The 23,937-nt window shown below is 37.8% G+C and overlaps 3 protein-coding genes across 5 annotated transcripts; 2 read left to right on the forward strand and 1 right to left on the reverse strand.

Moving 5' to 3' along the window:
• Nucleotides 1–200: 200 nt before the first annotated feature.
• Nucleotides 201–1,787, reverse strand: LOC118751239. The gene is made up of 3 exons (XM_036486016.1): nt 1,089–1,787; nt 913–1,036; nt 201–852 (listed from the first exon to the last, which is right to left on the reverse strand). The coding sequence occupies exons 1-3, from the start codon at nt 1,677–1,679 to the stop codon at nt 251–253; spliced, it is 1,317 nt and encodes a 438-aa protein (XP_036341909.1). The 5' UTR covers nt 1,680–1,787; the 3' UTR covers nt 201–250.
• Nucleotides 1,788–4,664: 2,877 nt separating this feature from the next.
• On the forward strand, nt 4,665–12,542 carry LOC118751240 (protein bride of sevenless-like). Its single transcript, XM_036486017.1, has 6 exons — nt 4,665–4,889; nt 9,189–9,275; nt 9,346–9,771; nt 9,996–10,472; nt 10,571–12,033; nt 12,107–12,542. Exons 2-6 carry the CDS (start codon nt 9,257–9,259, stop codon nt 12,362–12,364), a joined length of 2,643 nt encoding a protein of 880 aa, XP_036341910.1. The 5' UTR covers nt 4,665–4,889; nt 9,189–9,256; the 3' UTR covers nt 12,365–12,542.
• Nucleotides 12,543–12,993: 451 nt separating this feature from the next.
• LOC118751241 lies at nt 12,994–23,877 on the forward strand. Of its 3 annotated transcripts, none has more exons than XM_036486018.1 (5): nt 12,994–13,217; nt 18,378–18,562; nt 18,623–19,242; nt 19,330–19,740; nt 19,797–23,877. In XM_036486018.1, the coding sequence occupies exons 2-5, from the start codon at nt 18,469–18,471 to the stop codon at nt 23,226–23,228; spliced, it is 4,557 nt and encodes a 1,518-aa protein (XP_036341911.1). In that variant the 5' UTR covers nt 12,994–13,217; nt 18,378–18,468; the 3' UTR covers nt 23,229–23,877. The 3 variants fall into 3 exon arrangements, with proteins under 3 accessions (XP_036341911.1, XP_036341912.1, XP_036341913.1); XM_036486019.1 differs by having other exon boundaries at nt 12,994–13,172; XM_036486020.1 differs by having other exon boundaries at nt 12,994–13,155.
• The last annotated feature ends 60 nt before the right edge of the window (nt 23,878–23,937 follow it).

Below are 23,937 nucleotides of genomic sequence, written 5' to 3' on the forward strand. Positions count from 1 at the left end.
CAAGAAAGCAAATACAAAATACATTTTGGTTAAAAATTTCCAATTCTTCAAGAAAAAAATAACCGATAATGAGCACAATTTGGAGCAAGACTTAAAATGTTTATAATACATATTTACTTTTCAGTGAGGCACTCTCTCACAGTGTTCAATATTCACATAAAATTTATTATAATTTGTTTTTAGATTGCTTCGATCTTCTATTTAGCTCTTCCTTTTAATGTTTTAATATGTAGATATGTATACCTTCGCCTTAGGCGTCTCCGCCTCCGTTGCCGCCACGTGCTGTACTGCCACTACGCATTGTCGTACCGCCATACTTGCTGTGGTGCAAGTGTTCGTCGCTGCGCGGCGTCATGCCATCTGAGCTCATTTGAAATTCATCGTCATCCTCATCGAAGACGGGCTTGCTGATTTTCATGGCTTCTTCCAAGCGGTAGCTGTTGCTTTTGGGCAATGGTTGATCGTCGCATTTTAGTTCACTCATTTGCATTTGAGTGCAGAAGCGTTGAATGTGCTCCAGCACTTCCCGCATTCCAATCTCGGATGACTTTTGACCAATGCTGCGCTCTTCAGAAGAGGTCTTGTGGGGCTCCGAGGGCGACGATTTTATAGTGCTGCGGCAGGAACAGGAATTTTGTGCCTTTTCACATTCATTGGTCGATGTACTTGGCTTCGATCCGCTACAATGTTTCTGGGGTTGCGCTGCGGGTGGATTTGGTGCAGCAGTTGGTTGAGTCCCTGACGTGGATGCCACCAGCATCGTATGGTGTTGGTAGAACATCTTGTCATATTCCGACTTCATGCAAAGATACCTAAAGTGTCGCGAATTCTCCTCGCCATAGTGGACAACCTCTATGGAGTAGATGAAACAAAAACATCAAAATTGTACAGAAACTTTCAAATGTCGCTTACTGTTATTAATATCAGTTTGAAGTTTGTTCAGCAAGGCATTGGTGGATTTCAGTTCAGCTGAAAAGCGATCGACCTTTGCCGATAGTTCACGAAAATTCCGATTAAGTAAATCTGAGATAGATTTCTAAGAGGGAAACATTGAAAATTAGTATTTCAGTTGTGCTGTCAACTCTTACCCCAATAGCGTTTTCTACGGTTTGGCGTATGAGTTCAAAAAACTCCTCAGTGTCATCGTCCTTATCATCGTCGTGATTTCTTGCGTGATGATGATGGTGATGATTGGTATGTTCTTTTTGACCACTACTATCGGCAAAGTTCACATAGTTCTTATTGTCGAACAAGTTTGGCACATTGTACACCGCCGATGTTGCACCATAGCTGTTCTTCTCCGGTCGCGTGGTTTTAGCTTTTGCAGCGCTGCTATGATCTTTCTTGATATCATCCAGATTCAGTGCTTTCTCCTCCTTGCCGAAATACTTGTCTGGCTTCATACTGCTGCTACCGGGGCGAGCGCTCTTTCGTCGGCCAGTCGTCATGCTGCTGGCTCCCATTGGGGCACCGTTTGCATTCAGATTAGCTGCGTTGGCGGACGCCGCTTGACAGTTGGTATTGTATGGCGTGTTCGAAGTGATAATGTAAGCTCCGTATTCTCCGCGGTCTCGCGAATTCTTTAGTATGCTATTGTTTACTTGAGATTTCATTGAATTCGCTTCGAATTTTGACGCATATAGTTCCTCGATGGACTTTCGTGGCCGTTGTCGTACCATTTTGCTAAGATAATCGAGTGCTAGCGATAGTGGGGTTTAAGTCGTATGGTTCTAGTCCTTACCGACTCTCCGGCTGAGACGGCACTTGAGCAGACACGTTGCAGAGATGATTTGGTAGGAAATGGTAGGAACCTTATAAATAAATAAGGGCGGCAAAAAATATTGAGACTTTTCTAAAAAAGTTTTTTTTTTAATTTTTGACGAAAATGTCAATTTGTGTTTCATTGAATTGTGCCCGAAAAATTTAATACACTGAGGTGGAGAACTCAAAGTGCGTAACTCAAGGCGAATTAATATAAGGTGATAGCAGGAGTACAAAAACAAAAATTTACATGTCTTTTGTTTTTGCTTCGGCGCATAAACTGTCAAAATCTGTAAGAGTGTGTGTAGAAATTCAAACAAAAATTTTTCAATTTGATATCAGAAGCCGTGCGGCGAAACACATACACAAAATCAGCTGAGCTAGTAACACCACCTTATATAAATTCGCCTTGGCGTAACTTTTGTTAAAAAAAAGTTTGATACAAAGACACGGCATGCTTAACCATCTTGCGTTTAATACTTAATACGAAATTCTGCAAATTGGGATTGATAACACCCTATACAAAACATATGTACATATTTGATGCGTATTATTGGAAATCTCGTATTTCTGTAAATTACCATTATATGGGAGGTAGGCGTGGTTATTGCTCGATTTCAAAAAATTGCAAGGTAGGCAATATCGGCCTACACGCGCAATCGATCGAAGAAGTTAGTTGGTAGGAATATTGAATTGTTAAGATCAGTCTATTTTTGGGCGGTGCATTGAGCACACGATAGGTTTACTTTTATAACATAAATTTAGTGGTGCATTGAGCACAGAATAAAAAACTTTTATAACGTTGTGAAATCGTTGTTTGAATTTGATCTTCAGTGAACGGTTGGTTCACCGCAACTTAAATTTTTTAATTCACCTCGCTCATTGAGACTTAACTTATATGTATTTCATTTTTTATTTTAATAGGCCATCGTCAAATTTTAGTAATTCTTCCTTGAAGGAAACAGAGGAAAAGAAAGTTGCACTCACTCACTAGTGAAATACAACATTTTGACATTCAAGCACCATTCACAGCTGTTGAAACCAAACCACCTTATATGAATTCGCCTTGGACATAGAGATATAAAACATACACACACATCATAAATTTACAATGGCTTTGTGCATTTGTGGTAATTCCAGACGCATATAATTTCATCACAAATTTTTAAATCCTACGCAAAGTGATGATCAAGATTATATTCCCTATTGAAAAATAGATGCTGCATAGACTGACAATTTTTACACTAATTTGAAGGCACTATTTTCAAAATAGAAAAAAATAAAATTTCAATTACAGATAAATATGTATGTATGAATGGATTTCTAATCCTTTCCGGTCAAATCCGTCCCTGATAAATATAAAAATTTGTCCTCTTAATTGCAAGGTTCATAGAGCCTCATAATACCAAATGTAAAAAAAAAAAAATATTCAAACGTTTTTTTGGGTAGCTATTAAAGCTACCTAAAATTTTTGCAATATATTGTACAAAAGTCCGCAAAGGAGTAAAAGCACTCAAGAAAAATCAATAATTATTTCACTAAGCTTGACGGAATAAAACTTTTATTTCATTATTAAATTATTAATGAAATTATTTATGCACAAACTAATTGATTTTTATGCAGATATGTTGGAATGAATATTTTATACCTTTTTAAGTATCTTTGGTTAAGATTTGAATTAAAAAATTTTAAATTTTTTCCATGAGAAGAGAATTATATAAAGAAATTTTGAAAAATTTCAGATAAAATTACAATATAAAATACAAATGACCCGTTTTAATAAACCTTCCCGGTTTTTCTGCCTTCAGTAGATCAAGAAATCAAAAGCCTACCCTTTGCTGCAACAACAGCGCACAGGCATTTCAAAAACCACCCTAATTGCCTGTTCAACTGCAACCTTTGCGGACGTTTGTACAATATATGTCTTGCACAAGACACTTACAACCTTTCCGTGTAATTGTTCAATATATTCTACATTTTTTTTGAGAACTCGGGAAAAATATTTTAATTCATGATAGTTTAATTTTAGCATTTTTATATGATGAAACGCTTTAGATATTTCCATACGATGTGCTTTTATTGGCGATTTTACTTGACTTTCACGTATTTTTTGTACAGTAAATTACCACAACTTGCGTGTCACTGGAATTTTACAAAATGGTCTGTTTAAATTAAATTCTAAAAATATTTTTGAAACGTTTTTGATTTTGAAATTCACGTAAACTATTCAGTTTGAAATAAACTGTTTTGTTTACTTATTCTTTAGAACGTTCCTGTTCTGTTTATTCTGGCTGTGAAATGGGATTATCTGGAATGTATAAAGAAATGCAGCCAAAGTTTAATTTGTTTTCAGAAATATTAATAAGATTTTTTGTAGCACGCTTCCAATGTTACAAAAAATTAAATACAGGAAAAGGGCTAAACAATAGGTACGAATCATTAGATATCCACTTCTAATTGTATAGTAGGTAAATGAGTTTTTCAGGATGCTAAAGTTGGTCGACCTTTATAATTTCGATAGTCTTCGATTAAGACATAGCCCAATATTCGCGTTGTTGGCAAGCTTGATATTCAAATACATACACAATTTACAAGCCATATTGTGAACTATGTACATATGTATACATGTATGTATGTATGTATGTATGAACATAACCATGGCGACGATTAACCAAGCCAAACACTGTCGACAGTCATCAAGGCAATGAAATTCTAAAGCAGTAAACATGAAGCCATCCAGAAACTAGCATTCGGCTACCAATATTCTGCAGGTTGGGTCAACAATAAGCCATATGTATCAGTTCGAGCGATGAATCCGCGCAAGTAACAGAAATAAAAATTGTCGTAATTCAACTGCGCGCATTTAGCAATTGTTATTTACCCTTTTTAGCGTTTTTTTTTTTTGTCGAACGACCTTACAAAGGGTAAGGGAGCATGCGCTGTAACCTGTGGCCACTTTTTATTTGAGCTTAAACCTGCTGAAGCGTAAAGTCCGACTCACTCAAATAATACAATTGGTTGGTAAATAAAGTGTAGAATGACAGTGAAAGACAACGGTAAAACAGTTAAAATTCTACTGCCGCTCAAATAGTACCTGTGCACAGAGATCCGGCTCATTTGATAAAGTGGTAAGGTGGTAACTAACTACATAGCAAATGCATAAAAACCGTCAAAAGTAATAATGTTCATTTGTGCACACAAAACGGGCATCAAATTTAAATTAAAACAGTCTGACTTTTATTTATTATAATTATTATTTTTTATCTGATTTGCATATAAATGTAAACGGCGGCCAAGCAAAATTATTGGCAGTATTGGCATAGAAACAGTGCTTCGAGGGCTAACACCATGACAAACACATTGACAACATACAACTGAAATGGATTTATCTATTGATTTTTAGATTTAACCAGGGACAAGTGCCCTACAAAAGAAGACAAATGTGAAAAATTACAATGAAGAATGTGTAGAAAAAGAAAAAAAAACCTAACCACTGTTTTAACTGAAGCTATTAGTAGCAAGTAAACATGTACATATGTATGTATGTATGTATGTATGTATGTATGTATGTATGTACATATGCATCTACATACGCTAAAATGTTACCAGCCAATTTTATGCTTAATTGAGCACCTCAAAAGAGCACGTTCGTCAAACATGTACAATGTACAGAATAATGTATGCAGTAAATACATGTGTATGTATGTATGTATGCCCAAGTACATACAATGCATGTACATACGTACATAAGTGTGTGCCAGCAGAAATTATGACAATGTGCAGTTAAAAATATTTAAAAATGTAACTCAATACAATTTCAAAAACGTATAAGGTGGTGGTAGAAAACAAAGTGGATAGATACACGAGTACTTAATAACTAAAAACACTAGTGGGTCATTAAGAGCAAATATACCCACTTCTGTAGGAAACAATAAAAACATGCACATATGTATACATAATGTGAAAATTTTCTGGAAAATTTGGAATGTAATCACGAACAAACATATTTATTAACAATTTTAAACCTCTCTAATTATTTATTCGTTTTAAGACTGTCACAGCGTTTGCCAAATAACACAATGAGATAAAATAATAATAAAGGCATCCAGAATGCCACGCCATATAGACCAACCTGTGGGCCTATCAAGCAATGAACAAACAATTAAATTCTGCCGACAAAACTCTAAACGTTGTGCTCTACATTTTTTTATTTCTTCACTCATTTACTCCGAACAATATTTATTAACCCATTTACGCCCAAACAAAAACGGTTGGAGTTTTATTATATCTACTTTTATTTATGTGATCATAAAAACCATTTTAAACAAACTAAGGAAATAAAATTAACGAAAAAAAGCTTAAAAGTTAACTTTTGGGAGTGTACTTTTTTAGTACAGCGGTCACTTAGGCGTGTTAATTTTTAACCGACTTCCAAAAAAGGAGGAGGTTATCAGTTCGTCGGAATATTTTTTTTTTTTTTTGATGTATGTTACCGCATAACTTTGGACCACGTCAACCGATTTCGGGGTGGTCCCATACTAATCTGGTTAAGATCCGATCAGCGGATCATGAGATATATATATATTTTTTTTTTTTATATGAGAGTTGAAGTCGGTTTTTTTTTCTAAAAATTACTTGTTAAAACATTACCTGACAAGGCATAACGTTTTGATTAATTTACTCTCTTTCCACTTTATAATATCGGATATTTTAAAGCAAAGTGCAATAATTCAAGAAAACATCCCAGCTTTTCATGTGGATCACTTCTAATGTGAAAAGTCGATTTGTAATTGTCCAAATCCGGTATCCCCAGTTATACCTTTTTATCTTTTATTCTATCTGATGTGAAATTAATACCAGTAAATTATTAAGCAATTTCGCTTTAATAATAATAGTAAACTTTTAAACGTGGGTTGAATTGGTGTCGTTTATATAGTACAGAGAGCACAAATGGGTTAATATGATTGTGGTATATTCAGAGTCAAAATAAAGCCGACTTTAAAGATAGTTAAGGCTTTTTGACATAATTTTCGATAGAATATCAGTGAAAAAAATTACAACTAACTTTAGAAATTACTTTATTCCGTCTATAATATGCTCCATTATCCTCGTCACACTTCTTCATCGAGTTTACTGGAATTCGAACCAACGACTCCGGCTTATAGAGCCAATGGTCTACACACTGAAATCAGTTCGCAACGTTAACTGTTGTTGCTTTTTACACTTTTACATTTGCCAACCCAAATATGTACAATCCAGGGTAACGGTAATGGATTTTGTAACTATTTAGACTTGATTGTGTGGTTGCTGTGGTTGTTCTTTATACCTTTCATGAGCATGAAATGTTATTATAACTTTGGCCCGATGTTTGTTAGTACCAGAATAAGAAGAGATAGACCCACAAAAATGTATACTTACTTATATGATCAGGACGTCGATCTGAGCCGATTTAGCCATGTTCGTCTGTCCGTCTGTTTATATACAATCTAGTCTCTCAGTTTTCGAGATATCCGATATATATTAATCATTTGTCGGAACCGGAAAAACGGACCACAACAACATATACATAGCTACATACAATTGATTGTTCAAATATGAGATTTTTCATTATACCTCCTTCATTTATGCAGCTAGAAGCAAAAAGGAGTGAAAATTATTACGATCGGGTCACTATAACCTATAGCGTCCATACAACTGATTATTCCTATATGGGGTTCTACTTAAAAACTCCTTTATTTGGACACCTAAAACCCAGAAATTTCATGAGCTAGAGGTAATCATACAAAGTGCACTGAGAAATTTGTCAAGATCCGTGCTGTATCATCTATATTTCCCATACGAGTGATCGTTCAAATACAAGTTTGTGCGATATAACTTTTTTGTTAAGGCAGCTAATCACATTAAATTGCGTTACAGCCTTACATACCGATCACAAACATGGATATAAAAACAGTTTTTTCACTTACCAACACTACCCTCCGATCGCATATTTTTTTAACCGACCTGGCTGAACTCGGATAAATAGCCGAGTTTGTGTTGTTGCTTTGCAGGTATTTCGTCATTTAAGCGAGTGTTCTTTTGTAGCTCGGTTGAAAAAAAATGCAGTAATCTGTTAAAGTAAAATTTTTTGATGTTCAAGAAAGGTATGAAGCCTTCGGCATAGCCTTACTTACTTACTTACTTGTTTTTAAGTTAATTTTTATTTTAAGAATTTTAACTTTAATGCGGGCTCGTTCTTATTTGTTTTTCGTATTTTTATGGCCGAGTAATAAATCATATCTAAGCTTAAAAAATTGTTGATTATGATAAAAACTTATTAATAACACTGGCCAACAAAATTACATTTTTTTTTAATTTTACTTCGCTGTTTCTAAATATATGTAGCCTAATTTCTTTTCTAGCAGCTCTTGTTTACGAGTTATAGATTTCACTTTTGTAAAACCACCACACATGATGGCTGACTATTGTTGGAACATTCAGAACAGCTCTCTGGCCGCAACTTCTAAAATATAAAAATAGTACTTTTAGACTTTGTGCAAAACTCAGGAAAATTCAATAAATTTTCATGCAAATTTGCAACTTTTTAATCGGATTTTTTTAGAATTTTTTCGAGTATGAAATTTTGTAGTCCAATAAATTTTATTATGATAAAGTTTGAAGTAGCTAGGACTTACCATTGATTTTTGGCATTATTTTCACGCAATTTCTTATATACAAAAAAAAGTTCGAAAATACGAAAAAATGCGAAATACCATTTGTCATAATTTCAAACTAGAGCTGATAGAGAAATTTCATGCACAGAGTTTAAGTGGTCATTATAAATTAGGGTAGTATCATGTAACATAACCTAATCATCAGAAACGCTGTTGTGCGATGTTATTATTTATTTCTATTATTGTTATGAATATTTTTTCCGTTTTCCTTATAATGCTTACTTACGCTGTCTGGTTAACAGCAAATATGTACCTCAAAATGTGCACAACATTGCATGAATGTTCATATGAATGTACATATGTAGATATATTCCAGTGTCTCCTTGCCTTTACTATTCGAATTGCTGTAGGTCTAATGCGATTACAGTGAATAGTAAATCTGCAAAATACGTATGTTCGTTTAAACATCTGCATGCGTACATATGTATTCGAAAATAGGAAATAAAAATAACCTTCCTTTACATATGTAAATGCCACCATAAACAATGCATATTTACATACATTTGTACATGCAGACACACTAAATGGCGGGCGCTATGCAGAAATAGGCAAACCAAAGAACGAGGAAACAAAACTTGCAGAATAACCAGCACAATTTGCATAATTCAGTTAGTGGTGCCCCAGATCTAAGATAGAATGAACGTTATTATTACATAACACTCTTGCTATGACCTCAATATCTAACCTGATTCGCAAACATAATTATCTATCCAGGTATCAAGCAGACACATTGTCAACCAGGAAGCGTTACAAATGAGGTAGAAGTTCCCGAATAAACGAGTATGGCAGCAAGAAAAAATGGTGAGCAATATTCTCTACATGCACTGAAAAAAACTTAATTGCCTTCAGGTAAATCCATACGTCTTTTCAGTTTTATTATGGCCTCTTGTGTTGGCCTCAACATTTTGCTTAAATTCAATTGGTGTCTGCGCGCAAGGATCTACCCTTAAAACTGGCCTACTTAAAATTACTAAACCAACGCCGAGAACCCTCTATAATGGTTCCGCAACTAGAGTTGCAACAGCGGCAACAAGCACCACACCGCCGCCGAGTTCGTCGACAACGGAGATCACTGATAGCAGTACATCGGCCACCATACCGGAGATTTGCATACATGGCTTGAGAGTAATGCCCACCGACATGGACCAGGCACAAAATGTGCGCTATGAACGGGACTTTGTCCACATTATTGAAGGCGATGCCATGCTCAGCATTCTGACAACAGACGTCGCCTCGGTACTTTTTGTTGTGAACCGTATTAACCGAGCAAATCTGTTGGATGCAGATTTTGAAATTGGTGAGTCAAATTTACCACAGGCTGGCTGATGAATTTTGCTGTACATGTACAATATGAAACTCAAAAACCTTAAGACAAGCTGCCTATCCTGCCGTTAGCACTTTCATTAACGAAATGTCAAAGCAGGGCTGCCAGCAAAAGCATTGCTGTCGGGAAAGAAACATATGCAAGCATATTTAATTACGAATTTAATATAGAAGTTTCTTATATATATCTGATTATAGCTTCAGAAAATCCTTTAATATTTACAGGAGTCCGTGCTATCCTCATAGAAGATGAAACAATTGCCGAAAACTTACTCATGCAGGAGGTGCAGTATCTGCAGCAGTGCATAACTCACGCCATTGGAATATTTGTCGACCATGATGTATACAAGAGTTCAGAACAGATCATCAAAGATCTGGAGTACAATATTTGGCCCATACTCTCGCCACACGTATATCTCTTTCCAAAAGTGGCGCACTTATTACATCAAATGCCTTGGGGAGAAAGTATAGCTTCTGTGGAAATTCTCACTGAAAATCTGGCAACTTATAATGAGTTTATGGAGGCAATACGGCATGAACAAATGTGCTTAATGCATTTCAAGAGCGACAAAAATGTCTACATCCTTTTCGGTAATAAGATGGCTCACCATTTTGAAGAAAATGGCACAATTTTCGCAGTTCCCACCGATCGCGCATATCGTACGTTTATATCAGGTAAAACTCGCCAGAAACAAGGACTAAACTCCGTGTTTGAGTATTCAGTAGCCCATACATAAAAAAGCGTCTATAGTATTGAATATTTTTCACTACAGATCTACCAGATAAATCATATATACTTATGGAACGCGAAATAGATGCGGATGCGATTGACGGGAATTCTACCTTATCTACATTAGACGAAACATTTAAGGGCAAATCAGTTCAACCATCTCGAGTTTTCGCTTTTGCTCGTCCAATGCTGGAGCTGGTGCGTTGGCTTAAGGGCTCGTTGATGCGCAACTGTAAGCGGGAGCAAAACATTTTCATATTCGAGTCATGCTTCAATTTTCTCACGTTCATCGCCGACTGGCAAACGCCTGAGTATCGTCAGTACTACGAACCTGCAAAAATTCTAGAACTATTACACATGCATCGATTTGCTTCCCTAATGAACTTCCAAATGTATCAGAAAGTCAGCGAAAATGGTCACGGAACTGCAACCATTTCGTCTGGCGAGGATCACATAGAACTGCGGGAGATTGCGTCCCAAAACTTTGTTACCAACATAACTACTTTCTATCACTACAACAGAGCGAACAGCACAAGTCTAGAGCTGAAACCGAAGTTCGGACAGGTCTTCAATTGCCAGTACAGTGCGGGGGAGAATGCAAGGTATCCGTTTTTATTCGATGGAGAATCTGTGATGTTCTGGCGTATTAAGCCCGATGCTTGGGTAGCCACCGGGATGACGGCCGCTATTCTCGGCTTAATAATAACCTTGGCCATATTGGTGTTCATAGTAGTGCGCATATCCTTGGGCGACGTGTTCGAAGGCAACCCGGTCACCTCGATTCTCTTATTGCTCTCTTTGATTTTACTATTCACATCGTTTGTGCCATTCTCTTTGGAGTACATTGGCGAACACCGTAACTCGCACGTGACTTTCGAAGATGCCGCCACACTGAACACCCTTTGCGCCGTGCGCGTTTTCATTATGACCCTCGTCTACTGCTTTACATTTTCGTTGCTGCTTTGCCGTGCCGTAATGCTAGCATCGATCGGCTCAGAGGGCGGATTTTTGTCCCATGTCAACGGCTACATTCAGGCAGTCATTTGCATTCTCAGTATCTTCGTGCAGTTGGGTATGTCCATACAGCTGCTTGTGATTATGCATGTCGCCACTGAGAGTATATCATGCGAGAATATGTACTATGGACACTGGCTGTGGGTTTTGGTCGCTTACGATTTCATCTTGCTGGTGGGAGTTGTCGCCCTGGTACCGTTCATATATCGCTCACAACGGAATTATCGGGAAGGAATCCTCATTGTTATTGGTGCAGTGCTGACTTTTCTCATTTGGATTGTTTGGATTGGAATGTCATTTTTCGGAGATGAGATACGTGATGCAGCTATTCCTTTGGGTCTTCAGGCCACCGGTTGGGCCATATTGGTGGGAGTGCTTATTCCGCGTACGTTTCTTATCGTGCGCGGTATTGAGCGTTCGGACATTGCTCAGGCGTTGCCGTCGCTTACTTCGCTTGCCTTCGCGCAGAATAATCAGTACTCTTCCGAACAGGTAAATGCTGAGACAGAATGGGGTCTTTTGAAATTTCAACTACTGATACATGACCTGTGTTCTCTTTCCATAGAGCGTTTATGAGTGTGTTAATCCAGCTATGCGTAGTTGCTCGCAAGCAGAAATGGCCCAGTCTCCAAGTGAAATTCCTACACTTCCACTGCGCGGTGGTGGTCCACGACGTCAACAATTTTTTGCCAACCTGCGTCAGGCCAATGCCAACATAAATCCACAGAGACCTCCATCTCGTCCACAACGGGGAAGCCCCACGAGATCAGAGTGTTCATCTTTACCAGACTCACCCGAGAGCAGTAAAATAACTCGATTCTAGATGGGAAGGAATAAGTGAAAGGGAGAAATTTTATATTACTTTATTGTATTTTAACGGTCCATCATCTTTGTATCTAGTCATTGTCTTTTGAAGACTGTCATTTTTATTACTCATCAACTCGAGGCATATTATATACAAATGCATATTTTACCAAGTCAGTAATAAATCCTTACAAGTTTAAGTATATTTTGGGAAGAATAAATTATTTATTTGCAAAGTTCTACCAATATAATTAGCTTTAATATACAGAGAGAAAGAGAGATTCTATTGCGCGTGCGTCCTTATAAAATGTAAAGAAAGCTGATTTCAAAACTTTTGTAAACAAAGCTTGTTCCCAACAGCTTTTTAACGAAAGCTTTTTTTAAAATGCTTATACGCCAAAAAAGCTGCTTCTCTTTCGACACACACGTCGTATGTATGCAAATAGGAGTATATGCGTTTTGCATTAGTTCAGACAAATTATCATTGCATCCAGCATTGAGTTTATTTATTTCCTTAAAATGGGAAACAATATTTATGTGCGCATTCAGCGGCTTTGAGAATAAACAACCGAATAAGTAAGTAGATACTAACACCACTATTCGGTGTAGAATCAAATGTAATCTGGCAGCACCTTTTTTAACTTCAATGAAGCTCTGTTGGGTTCAATGTTGTTTGACTCACTTCGTCCAGTTCAGTTTTTGACGTTAGCTCGAATAGTCTGGACATAACTTTATTTCGACGGCATTGCTTGTCTTTGCCTGTAAAAAATTTTCTATATAAGGAATTGTGAAAAACCAGGTCTTTGTAAAGTGTGTGAATAACTTTTGTGCGATTGTCGTTTCGATAACTCATTAAACTTAGTGGCTTAGTGGTTAGTAAGATTTACTTTTGCGTACACGAGTGAAATTCATTTTTTTTTCATGAACAGAAAACCTTCGGGACTTTGAGCTTTTAGAAAACACAAGTTTTTTAAATAAGTAATACATTTTTAATAAGTAATACCAAGCGTTTAAGAAAAACTCTGTACATGAGCTCTGAGTGTTTACATACATATATTTCTTGGCAAAAAATCTGATTTATTTTTAGAAAAAATCGCAGAAGAAAAATGCCTTGCCTTTCTACCCCATTGGGCAAAGCTTTCATGCTTTGTCCTCGTGGTCTGCCGCCTTTCACCTCTCTTCTATCCATTGCGACTTGACACATTTCAAAGAATAATTTCAGTGCATATCCTGCATACTCTGTTGCTGTCTGCCGCTGTCCGTTTAAGCTTTCGCTGCTCGTTAAGTTGGCTAGATAACAACGAATACATATGGATTTCATGAAGAAATTAAATTTAGAATGTGCATACATACATATACATACATATGTATATGCACATACGTGGGAGTGTGTAATAGGAACATTGCATTAAAGTAAAACAGCCGCCCGACTTTAACTGCAAACAAACAAACCTGCACCTTTATGAAAGCCTGTGTGTGTATCAAACGTGCAATGGATATTTAAAGGAGCAGACATGAAAATAAAAACTAACTAAAAGAGAAAGTATTGAAATTTTTTAAACGGTAAAGTTTTTGATTAATGTTGGTGAATATTCTTCACAACGACAAATGCCGATAATGTAAATGACGCAACTCTTTTAGGAAACCACACTAAAAATTGTTTCTTGTATACGATTTTAATTACATTAACGAGCCTTGTGCATTTTCTACCAGACCCATTGCTACTCGTTGCTTCCTTTTTCTTAGAGAGCATCTAATCTCTTAGTCACAGGTTATAGTTTAATAGCTACATTTGGCTTTTCGCAGAAAATATTTGGGTGTCTGTGTATAAATTAGTCATTCGTTGCCTAAATTCATTCAGCCAACTACGCCAGGTCAACGAAACCAGCGCAACGACCCCATTCCAGTTGCTAAATTGTGATAAATTTTCCTAATCTACGCGGACTATGGAGGAGCTTTTCATTCATAAAAATTTAAAAGCTTTCCTACCGAAAGCAAAACACAGTCGCTTTGGCGTGAGAGCGCATACCGTGTAATGACAGTTAGTATCTGTGACATGTCGTGGAGCACATTTTGTTGAACCAAAATAAAATGAGAGCGAAGCCTTTTTTGTTTACATGAACTTAACGAAAGTTAGCATTCGCAAAAAATAACACGAGCAAATTGTTATACTTTGTGATTCGGCATATGTTCGAATAATTACATTGAACGTACGCACATACATATGTACATATGTATGTATGTACATATCTAGCTGCATATATTTCAGGCTCAATGCTATCGCTAAATATAGATTTATAGAACACAGAAAGGAGGGAAGAATTCAACAAAATAAGCCTACACATGAAGTAAATATTTTAAATATGTATAAGGCATTTTGTCGGAAAGGTACGTGAAATCAAGTACCCCAAAAATATACACAAAACATCTCGAAAACCATGTAGCCCATATAGTTACGGGCTCGTAAATCATCTGACATTTAAAAAACGAGTGTAGTACTTAGCAATGCGGTAAACTGGAACGAAGTGTAAACTCGAAATGAAAACGTTTAAATCTAACTTAGAGCGTGTGTGAGTCGGTCACAAAGTTCGCTGCGAGCACGGTATACAGTAACCCACCCGACCAACGTACACGAGAATGCATCCGTTTTAGATAGTTTAGCAACGCTTTCACTTACAAACCTATTGAGAACGGGTTCCGAAAAAGTATCGTAATAATATTATCCGTTGCTCAGTTTGTGGCAGCGGAACTCTCGTTCTCGACATGCGTTTTCAAAAGGTTTTTCGAAGTGTTTTCGATAGTCGAAACGTATCTCAGGCGGAAGTTATTTCGATCCGTTTCTCTATCGAGAAATTAATGAAAACGGCAATGTTTTCGATCAGTTCGATTATCGAGAAAGTAGCGAAAACGAAAAACGTTTGAAAACGAGGAAACGTTTGAAATACGAGACTCTTAGGTGAGGCGGAGCTTGCGGGTAAGAGAAACTATCGTAAAACTCGTAACATCCGCTAACATACGTTTCTTGGTCGGGTGGGAAGCGATTATGACCGGATGCAGCTCCTACATAAGTCAACCGTGTTCCGAATACAACTCTGAGTGAACTGAGATGAACTGGTTCAGCCCTCTCTGTTTGTAAACACGCTAACTCGAATAAAATTTCGATATTTTAACGAAAGTCGGTGTCGAAGTTGCCTTTGGTATAATTTATGTTAGTGTTAAATTTTGGCGAAATCTGCTAATAACCACGCCCACCTCCCACGTAGTATTTAACATATTTTTGTTTTATTATTATTTTTTTTTACAAATTTCGCTGTTCAAATTTACGTTTGAAATATATTTGTGGATACTTTTGCATCAGTCATTGCCTATGGGTTAATGATAAAAAATTCCTAGACATTCACAATATCTCATGTATTAATTTTCAAATAAGTATATTGTCAATGGCTGGTTTACTGTATACTGTGGCTACGAGTAAATTTTGAACAAGTTTGAGTTGAATAAAATTTCAATAGCCCATGACAAGGCGAATTAATATAAGGTGATAGCAGGAGTACAAAAACAAAAATTTACATGTATTTTGTTTTTGTTTTGGCGGCATAAACTGTCAAAATCTGTAAGAGTGTGTGTAGAAATTCAAACAAAAATTTTTCAATTTGATATCAGATGCCGTGCGGCGAAACACATACACAAAATCAGCTGAGCTAGTAACACCACCTTATATTAATTCGCCTTGGCCCATGAGGTTAGTGAAATTTTTGAAAAATGTATAGAAAATTTTGACAATCGCAAAGTTTGCTGATGTGTATCTTTTTTCGACACAAATCAAGGCATAACAAGGTAGAAGTGATTTCGACATTTCTCTCTTTTGAACTGCGACTGAAATGTCAACTCTTAACCCTATACTATTCAAATTTTTTTCTTTATATAAATTTTCACTGTGCGATTGATTTTAAATACATAATAAAATGGAAAGGAATTGCGAGGTGCGTTGTGTTTGTCAAGAGTCTGGACAACAAACTTGTGCGTTATTTTAAACCTTCGAATTGTCAAGTGAAGCGACAACGGTGGCAAATTGCTGCGATGTTTCATTAGGGGACTCTTCACGTGTGGTCGTGACCTTATTTGTTGCCTATCGCAGCCGAGTATTTCTAAGTGGACGCGTTTGGTCCCAGGTGCAGGATTTATCATACTGAATATGAAAAGAAAATCTCCCTTTGATATACCTACATGGATAGGCCAAATTTCAAATATTGGCCTGATAAAACCTAAATCAGTATTCCTTGTTGACATAAAGAAACTGAAAGTAATTTTTAATAAATTTAATGTAAAGAAAATTTCGAAAAGCAAAAATTTAATATCTAAATTATTGAGGTTAAGTTCTGATGTAAATTTAGAAGAATCAAACTTTTTTTAATATTCTTTAGAATTAAGTATTTGAATAAAAAAATAAATGCACAAAAACATTGGGATAGTAAAAGCAAGAAAATTGTCAAAACGGATTGATAAATGAGTGTGTTTCATTTAGTGTGTAATTTTGTGTAAGTGTGCATTTCCACATTTACATTAAACCGAAAATTCAATAAATAAAATGAAGCTGATTCTAATGAGATTTTAAATATTTTCATATTTACAAAAACTTTCATTTCAAAGATGTTGAGTTCTATCAAATATGGTAAATGCATAACAAAGGGTTAATTTCTTTGTTTACATTTGTTGACATTACAGTCAACTATGAGAGTGCTCGACTGAATTGTCACTTCTACCTTGTTGAATATGCCTTAACACAAATATAGAAAAACAGCCAGAAGCGAAAAAAAAAATAATAGGGCAATTTATCTAAACGCGTAAAAGCCTCATATTCAAATGTTGGGAAATCAAGTTAGATTTTTTCTATGAAGAATGTAGAGTTAAATTCATGTAATTGACATTGCAACATATGTGGTTTCCATGTATGCATGGCATACTGAGTTTTGGTACAACAATAACTAAGAATTGGTATTAGGTGGAATTGGCATTAGGTGGACGATGTTTCGAAAGTCTGAGTTGATTAAAATCAAATTGATTAAAAACTTTATTTTGTGAATTACAATCAATATAAAAGACACTTTTTTAAAATATTGATTTCGCTTTAATTCATAATATCTTATTCCCAATAAATCTACGGTTGGCAAAAATTATTTAATTTCACACAACGGATTGCCAAATTTGTCCCACCATATTAAAAAATTTTATTCACCAATTTTGCTTACAGAACTTTGTTACCGATTCACACACGCCCTTCCTACAATTTTTAGGGAAAACATTCAGCAATTGTAAATAAGATGCGAGAATCCTATAACAAAGGTCTTGATCTTGACACTTGGTTTTATATAGCGCATTTTTATACCACATTGTGCATCCATATATGTATTTAATAATAATAATAGATTGGCGCTTACACATATTTTAGTGTTGGGCCGAGCTTCTCCTCCGATTTGTGGCCAGCGCCTTGATGTTGTCACACAAAGGGGAGGGACCAACAGTTTTACGCCGACTCTGAACGGCGATTGTATTTTTATGAGAAGTTGATTTTCATGGCAGAAATACACTCGGAGGTTTGCCATTTCCTGCTGGCGAGCGCTGTTAAAAAATAAGATTTTTGTAAATTTTTTTGAAATGTTGCCTCGACCAGGGCTTGACCCCAGGCCCTGCGGAGTAGTAGCACGAACTGCTAACCACAACACTACACATACATATCGTCGATGTTTTTGCAAAACCGCCCATCGCCTAACTGCATATCTTACGACACTCAAATTTTACAGGAGATCGAAAAAAGGGTTTTCTTTGAAGGCATTACCTTGACAGGATGTATTTTCTGTAGCTATTATTTAACAAATATATTCTTTTAACAACGATTTTAGGATAGTTATGCTTAGATCTCAATACCTGGAGCTCAGGGTTACCAAATCTCGTTTTCACTACAACGGCGATTTAGGCGGTTTTGCAAAAACATCAACGATATAATATAATACTCTAAAATATATACTTTGCAGAAATTTCCGTGGTGTAGTTCTAAAAACGATTTATGGTAGAAGAATCCAAAAGTCAAACCAACCGAATAAACGTCAAATACAACCACCTTAAATGTTAACAAGCTGCTTGGCAATAACATCTACAGCGGAGATCTCGGTTAATTCCCCGAATGGTGTTTTGACCTCCATTAACGGGAATCTAAATGGTACGCACTTTATAAACCACGAAATAAAGTTTAGATATTATCAAAACAATTTTCTTTTAGATGAAAGTTTCGCCATTGAATTCGAACATTTGGTAGACACAAAATCACACACATCGATGACAAAACAACTGACTTCCAGCTCCAGCACAACGAACCCCAATTGCACACTTTTGTCCGTCGCTGACAATACACGCGGGTCTGCAGGCACGCTTATTTTATCGCCCCTCCCTTCACCTATAGCCAATGTCACAGTGGCAAACACTACCCATGACGTAAATTCCGTTGGGACGGAAGATTACAATGATAAGAAAGTACTGCAAAGAAGTACCAGCAATTGCATCACATTGTTGTCAAATTCTGTTGACGCTAACGGGTTGGCCATCAAAAAATCAGCGAATGATACCGCGTCTTCAGCCAAAGTGGGCAGTGATGCCAGTGGGCGTTCGGCGGCCTTGGAACATGCCTATGTTCATGATGTTTACGAACACTGCGAGGAACCTACAGGGCCAATGCGCCCACGTATCGCACAATTCCTTAATAACTTGGAGCCTGGTTCTGTGATCTGTGATGTTGGCTGTGGAAATGGGCGTTATCTAGCCCATGGAAATCCGGCCATTTGTACGGTGGGAGTGGATCGGTGTTATCGTTTGAGCAAAGTAGCACGTGAAAAAGGTGGTGAGGTCAGTTTCTATTTCTCCAGTGTGTTTAATAACTAATTAATGTCTTATTAATTAAGAAACTTATAATTTCACTATTCTTTCATTTAGGTTTTAATGTGTGATAATTTGGAGCTACCATTCCGGGATGAATCATTTGATGCTGTTCTCTCTTTGGCGGTTGTACATCACTTTGCCACCACAGAGCGTCGGGTGGGTGCTCTTCGAGAGCTGGCACGTATATTGCGTATTGGCGGCCGTGTCATTATAACGGTTTGGGCACTTGAGCAAAGGCATCGCCGTTTCGAGTCCCAAGATGTGCTCATTCCATGGCAACCGCCAAAAATTCGCACTCTTAGCTGGTCGGACGAGGAAGACGATGATAATTTCCTCCCGCCGTATCATGCCTACACCGAGGATTCCACAAACTCAAGCCGATCCGCTGGTGATGGCGACAGTTCGAGTTTGTCCTCATCGTCACCTGGAGAGTCGTGCTACAGCTTTGTCCGTCGCGCTATTCAAGTAAGTTTCTTAAAAGGACAGTGGGCGGAAACATGTAATTACTTTGAAACTTTCAGAAACTGGCTGGTGGCCGTAGACATCCGTGGTTTTTGGACTCATGGACCTCGAAAGAAACGAAAAATGACAGCAGTCTTGATTTCGAGGATGTGAGAGACCTGCCCATTGAGCTCCGACGCCTTGAAGACTTTGAAGATTTTCATGATCCGCCTCTTTCTGCGGGACTCAAATCTCGTAGTCTTGGCAGTATACTTAATCCACCACCTCGTCAAATAGTACGATCTCGTTCCAGCGTACCAAGCTTAGGTGGAACAATTCTTCATTTGGATGTAAGCCAGAAATGCGGAACGTCGAATGCTGCCTACTCATTACAAAATGCTCTGCACGCGATGGAAAATTGCAACGGAGTCTCTGGTACTGGCACTGCAAACAATGTTTCACCAACGAAGTTAATTAAAACATCCAATGTGAAAAGCTTGAATAGCGGGACTTCAATACGACGACCGAAGTTGATCAAACAGAAACAATCCCTTTGTGATGAAGACTTTCAACTGCCAGAAAACCCATTTCCTATGATAAGTACATATAATAGTAATAGTAATAGTGTCAGCAGCAATTTGTACTTGCGCAACAGCGTTTACTATAACAGCAACAATGGAAACTTAAACAACCATACGGGAAGAACCGCGGCAAGTCCACAGTGTCAGACATCTCTTACTGCCCGCCAAATGATGCAGGCGAGTATCTTTTTGCGTAAGCAAAGTTCTTTGAATGAGGAACTAATGGCAGTCAACCGCCTTCGTGAAAAGGAGAGGGTTCGTAAACGTATCCAGAAGCAGACCTCTTTAAATGAGGCTTTTCTTTGTCGATCCGCAATGTTCTCAAGGAAGCTGCATGTCATTCGCGAGAATTTCACAAAGAAGATGAAATCCTCTACGGGTAGCTTCGAGAGGGCCACAAAAACTGGGTTGAACAAACTCGTTCAAAATATTTCAACTTATATAACACCCGATACATCAGGATCCAGTACGTCCGAAAAGACGACCAACGAACCAGAGCTAAGCAGTGCTGCTTCCCAGACTTCGACTTCTTCGAAATGCAACAAATACCATCATCATCATCATCACCACCATCACTACGTACAGAAACATCTGCAACAGCAACAATCTCTCAATCTTCAAAATTACCAACGTCAAAAAAGTGGCCCTATTCAAACCCCCGAAACTGCCTCGCCGCTAGGAGCCAATCTGCAGAAACAATTATCGCTCGGCAGCACTGTTAATAAATATGCTGGTCCCGTTACATACTGCAATAGCGCTGAGTGCACCACCTCGGCCTGCTATTGCAGCACATATCACTATACAGGTTGCAATACGTTTTGTACGACTAACGACGGCCAAGAGAATAAAGAGGAGAAAGCACGGCGGCACTCGCGTGAGTCCGGTTCAGACTCCTCCAAAGATAGTAGTCTGCAATCGGATACTAGTATAGAGTCCGAAGATAGCTTTGCCTCTGTAATTTTCATTCCAAAGCCAGAACAGCATCAGCAGCAGCTTAACTACCAACAGCAACATCAAAATTCAAATTCCAGCTCGAGCAATTCTTCGTCAAGTAACGGTGGTGGCAGTGGTAGTGGAGGAGTGTGCCAGGCTTATGGTAGCTGCTGCCAGCACAAAAATGGTGCATGCAAAATGCATTCGAATGGCACTGCTTCCAGCTGCACGACGTGTCTGAACCATCAGCAAAATTCACACCAGCAGCGATTGTCCTCAGTACCTACTTCGCCTTTGATTATGCCCTGCCCACCCACTCCGGCACATTCTCCAGCGGCTATACAAGCGGTAGCTACGTCACCACCTCAAACAGTAGCTGCAGTAACCGCTGCTATGGCCATTCTTACTCCGCCTTCCAAAAATACGAGAGATGCGAACGACGCCACTTCATCCCAAAACGACAATAAAAACAATGAGCCTGGGGAGAATCGATTCAATTTCGATGCTGCTCACATTAAGCAACACGAAAATGAAAAAGGGGAGCACAATAAACAAAAAGGCGAAGTCACGGCCAAAATTACAAGGCAGATTATTAAGAATTTACCCCCTATACCCAAATTCCGTAAGCAACAGTCTCTACAAGCAATTCGGCAAAATTTTCCTATTGTAAGACGTTCCTCGGCAACGGCCTCTTCGTCTGTTCCCATTATACCTAAACTCATGTCTTTGGAGCTGTTTAATCCCGCCACTGATGATTTAGATAGCGACTCTAGCGAGGCATCCACGCCAAACTCCATCGACAGTGTCATTAGTACAGGTAAAACAAATGCGGCAACAACATCCGCAGATCAACCACAGCCAGGGACATCACCAACGTCTGCACAAGGTGAACAAATCGGCCGCGACAAGTCAAACGAACTCGACTCACAGCCAACGAACAAAGAAAACGAGCAAGAAAATAGCAAAGACGAACTTAAAATTAGCAGTACTCTTCATAATGAGATATTTTTGAATGAAGAAGATAGTTGCCCAATACCTCCTACAAGGGGAAAGGTAATAACAAATGCAAACTCTGTGATTAAAAAAGACCAAGACTTTGCTGAGTTTGCTGAACAACTCAACACTCAGTTGTTACGAAAAATCGAGGAGAGAAATGGCTTCGAAGAATGTGCGAACTCGGAGAATAATTGTGAATCCGGCGATCTCTTAGACACACATATCAGTACGTCGGCAGAGAGTCTTAATAAAAAGCGCAGCAACGAATTGCGAGATTTATCGGCAATCCGAGAGGAACTGCGCGAACGTCGTTTAATGCTGGCAAACCTTTCAACACAACCGAGCTTACAGCAATCGCCAACCTCTTCGACATCATCATTGTCATCGCAAACTCGGAGCTTTACCATCCATGAAGAGAATGAGGAAGAGAGTGACGAACGGAGTTACTCGCTGCAGTTGTATGAGAACTGCAAAATATCAAAAATCAATTATAAAAGAAACCGGCCATACAATCTCAATCCGGAAACAGCCTATCTGCTCCAAGACGAGACGGATATATTTGAAGAAGAAGAAGAACTGGATCATCTGCCTTCACAAGAGGAACAACAGGCTACTACTTACAGCTGGAAAAGCCGGACACCGTTGAACTCTCTCCTCAATACAAATACAACTAACTATGGCTCTGGCGACTCGGAAGTAGGCCCGGAAAAAGAAGAAGGCGCAAATGCGAAAGAGAGGGATAATAACGAACACAAACAAAAATCACTCCGCAATCGGCAATCAACAGAATCATGGGGTAATTCTAACAGCTCAACTGGCTCTCTGGAAAGTCCCTCACAAGGAGGCGCGACAACACACCATCGTTATTACCACGTTTTCCGCGAGGGAGAGCTCGACGCATTGATCAACCATCACGTCGCCAGTCTGCACATAGTGTCTTCATATTATGAACGGGCCAGTTGGTGTGTAGTTGCTGAGAAAGTCCAAGTCTGGACCATCTAAACACAATGCCACGAATAATTTAGAAACATGCATTCGAAGAATTTTGCAAATTTTTTAAGTTCCCGACATAATATCCACAATCTATTTATGTATTTATAAATAAACGGAATTGCTAGTGTAATCACACATCGTAGCTCTAATTTGGTTATAATTCTAAGGCTAAACTCAATTTACATTTACTTGCTTGGCACTATAAACGATACATACATACACACCCCTGTGGTCAGCTGATTAAGTTAGGTAACATTTTGACCAGCACATCATATACATACATATATGTAGCAAGCACCATATAAATCCACATTTCTAACTTTGTACACAAATTATAAATATTCACAAACTACCAATTTGTAGCAAAAATTTTGTGTTCTGCATTTTCTTCCATTAAAAGTATGTTCGACAATTTCTTTCGTATGGAAGAAAAGCACAACACCGTCAGCCAAAAAAATTATCTATACAACATAAAGTATATTATATTTGATGGACAATAAAACTACATAGCTAAACTTTTTTTCAAAAATTCGGAATAAAAATTTTAAAAGTTTTAGGGGAAATTACTTACGTAAGTACATAGTAAAGTTCGTTGAATTTTTACAATTTTTATACAAAGTTTGAAATGTGGATTTGTACGATTATTGTTATATAATGTGCTGGACTTAAAAATAAAAATAATAAACACTAAATAAACAAAATTATGTATATGTATATA

This window comes from Rhagoletis pomonella, unplaced genomic scaffold, assembly GCF_013731165.1.
Source record: "Rhagoletis pomonella isolate Grant_MI unplaced genomic scaffold, Rhpom_1.0 Rhpom_scaffold_00613, whole genome shotgun sequence".
Classification (NCBI taxonomy): domain Eukaryota; kingdom Metazoa; phylum Arthropoda; class Insecta; order Diptera; family Tephritidae; genus Rhagoletis; species Rhagoletis pomonella.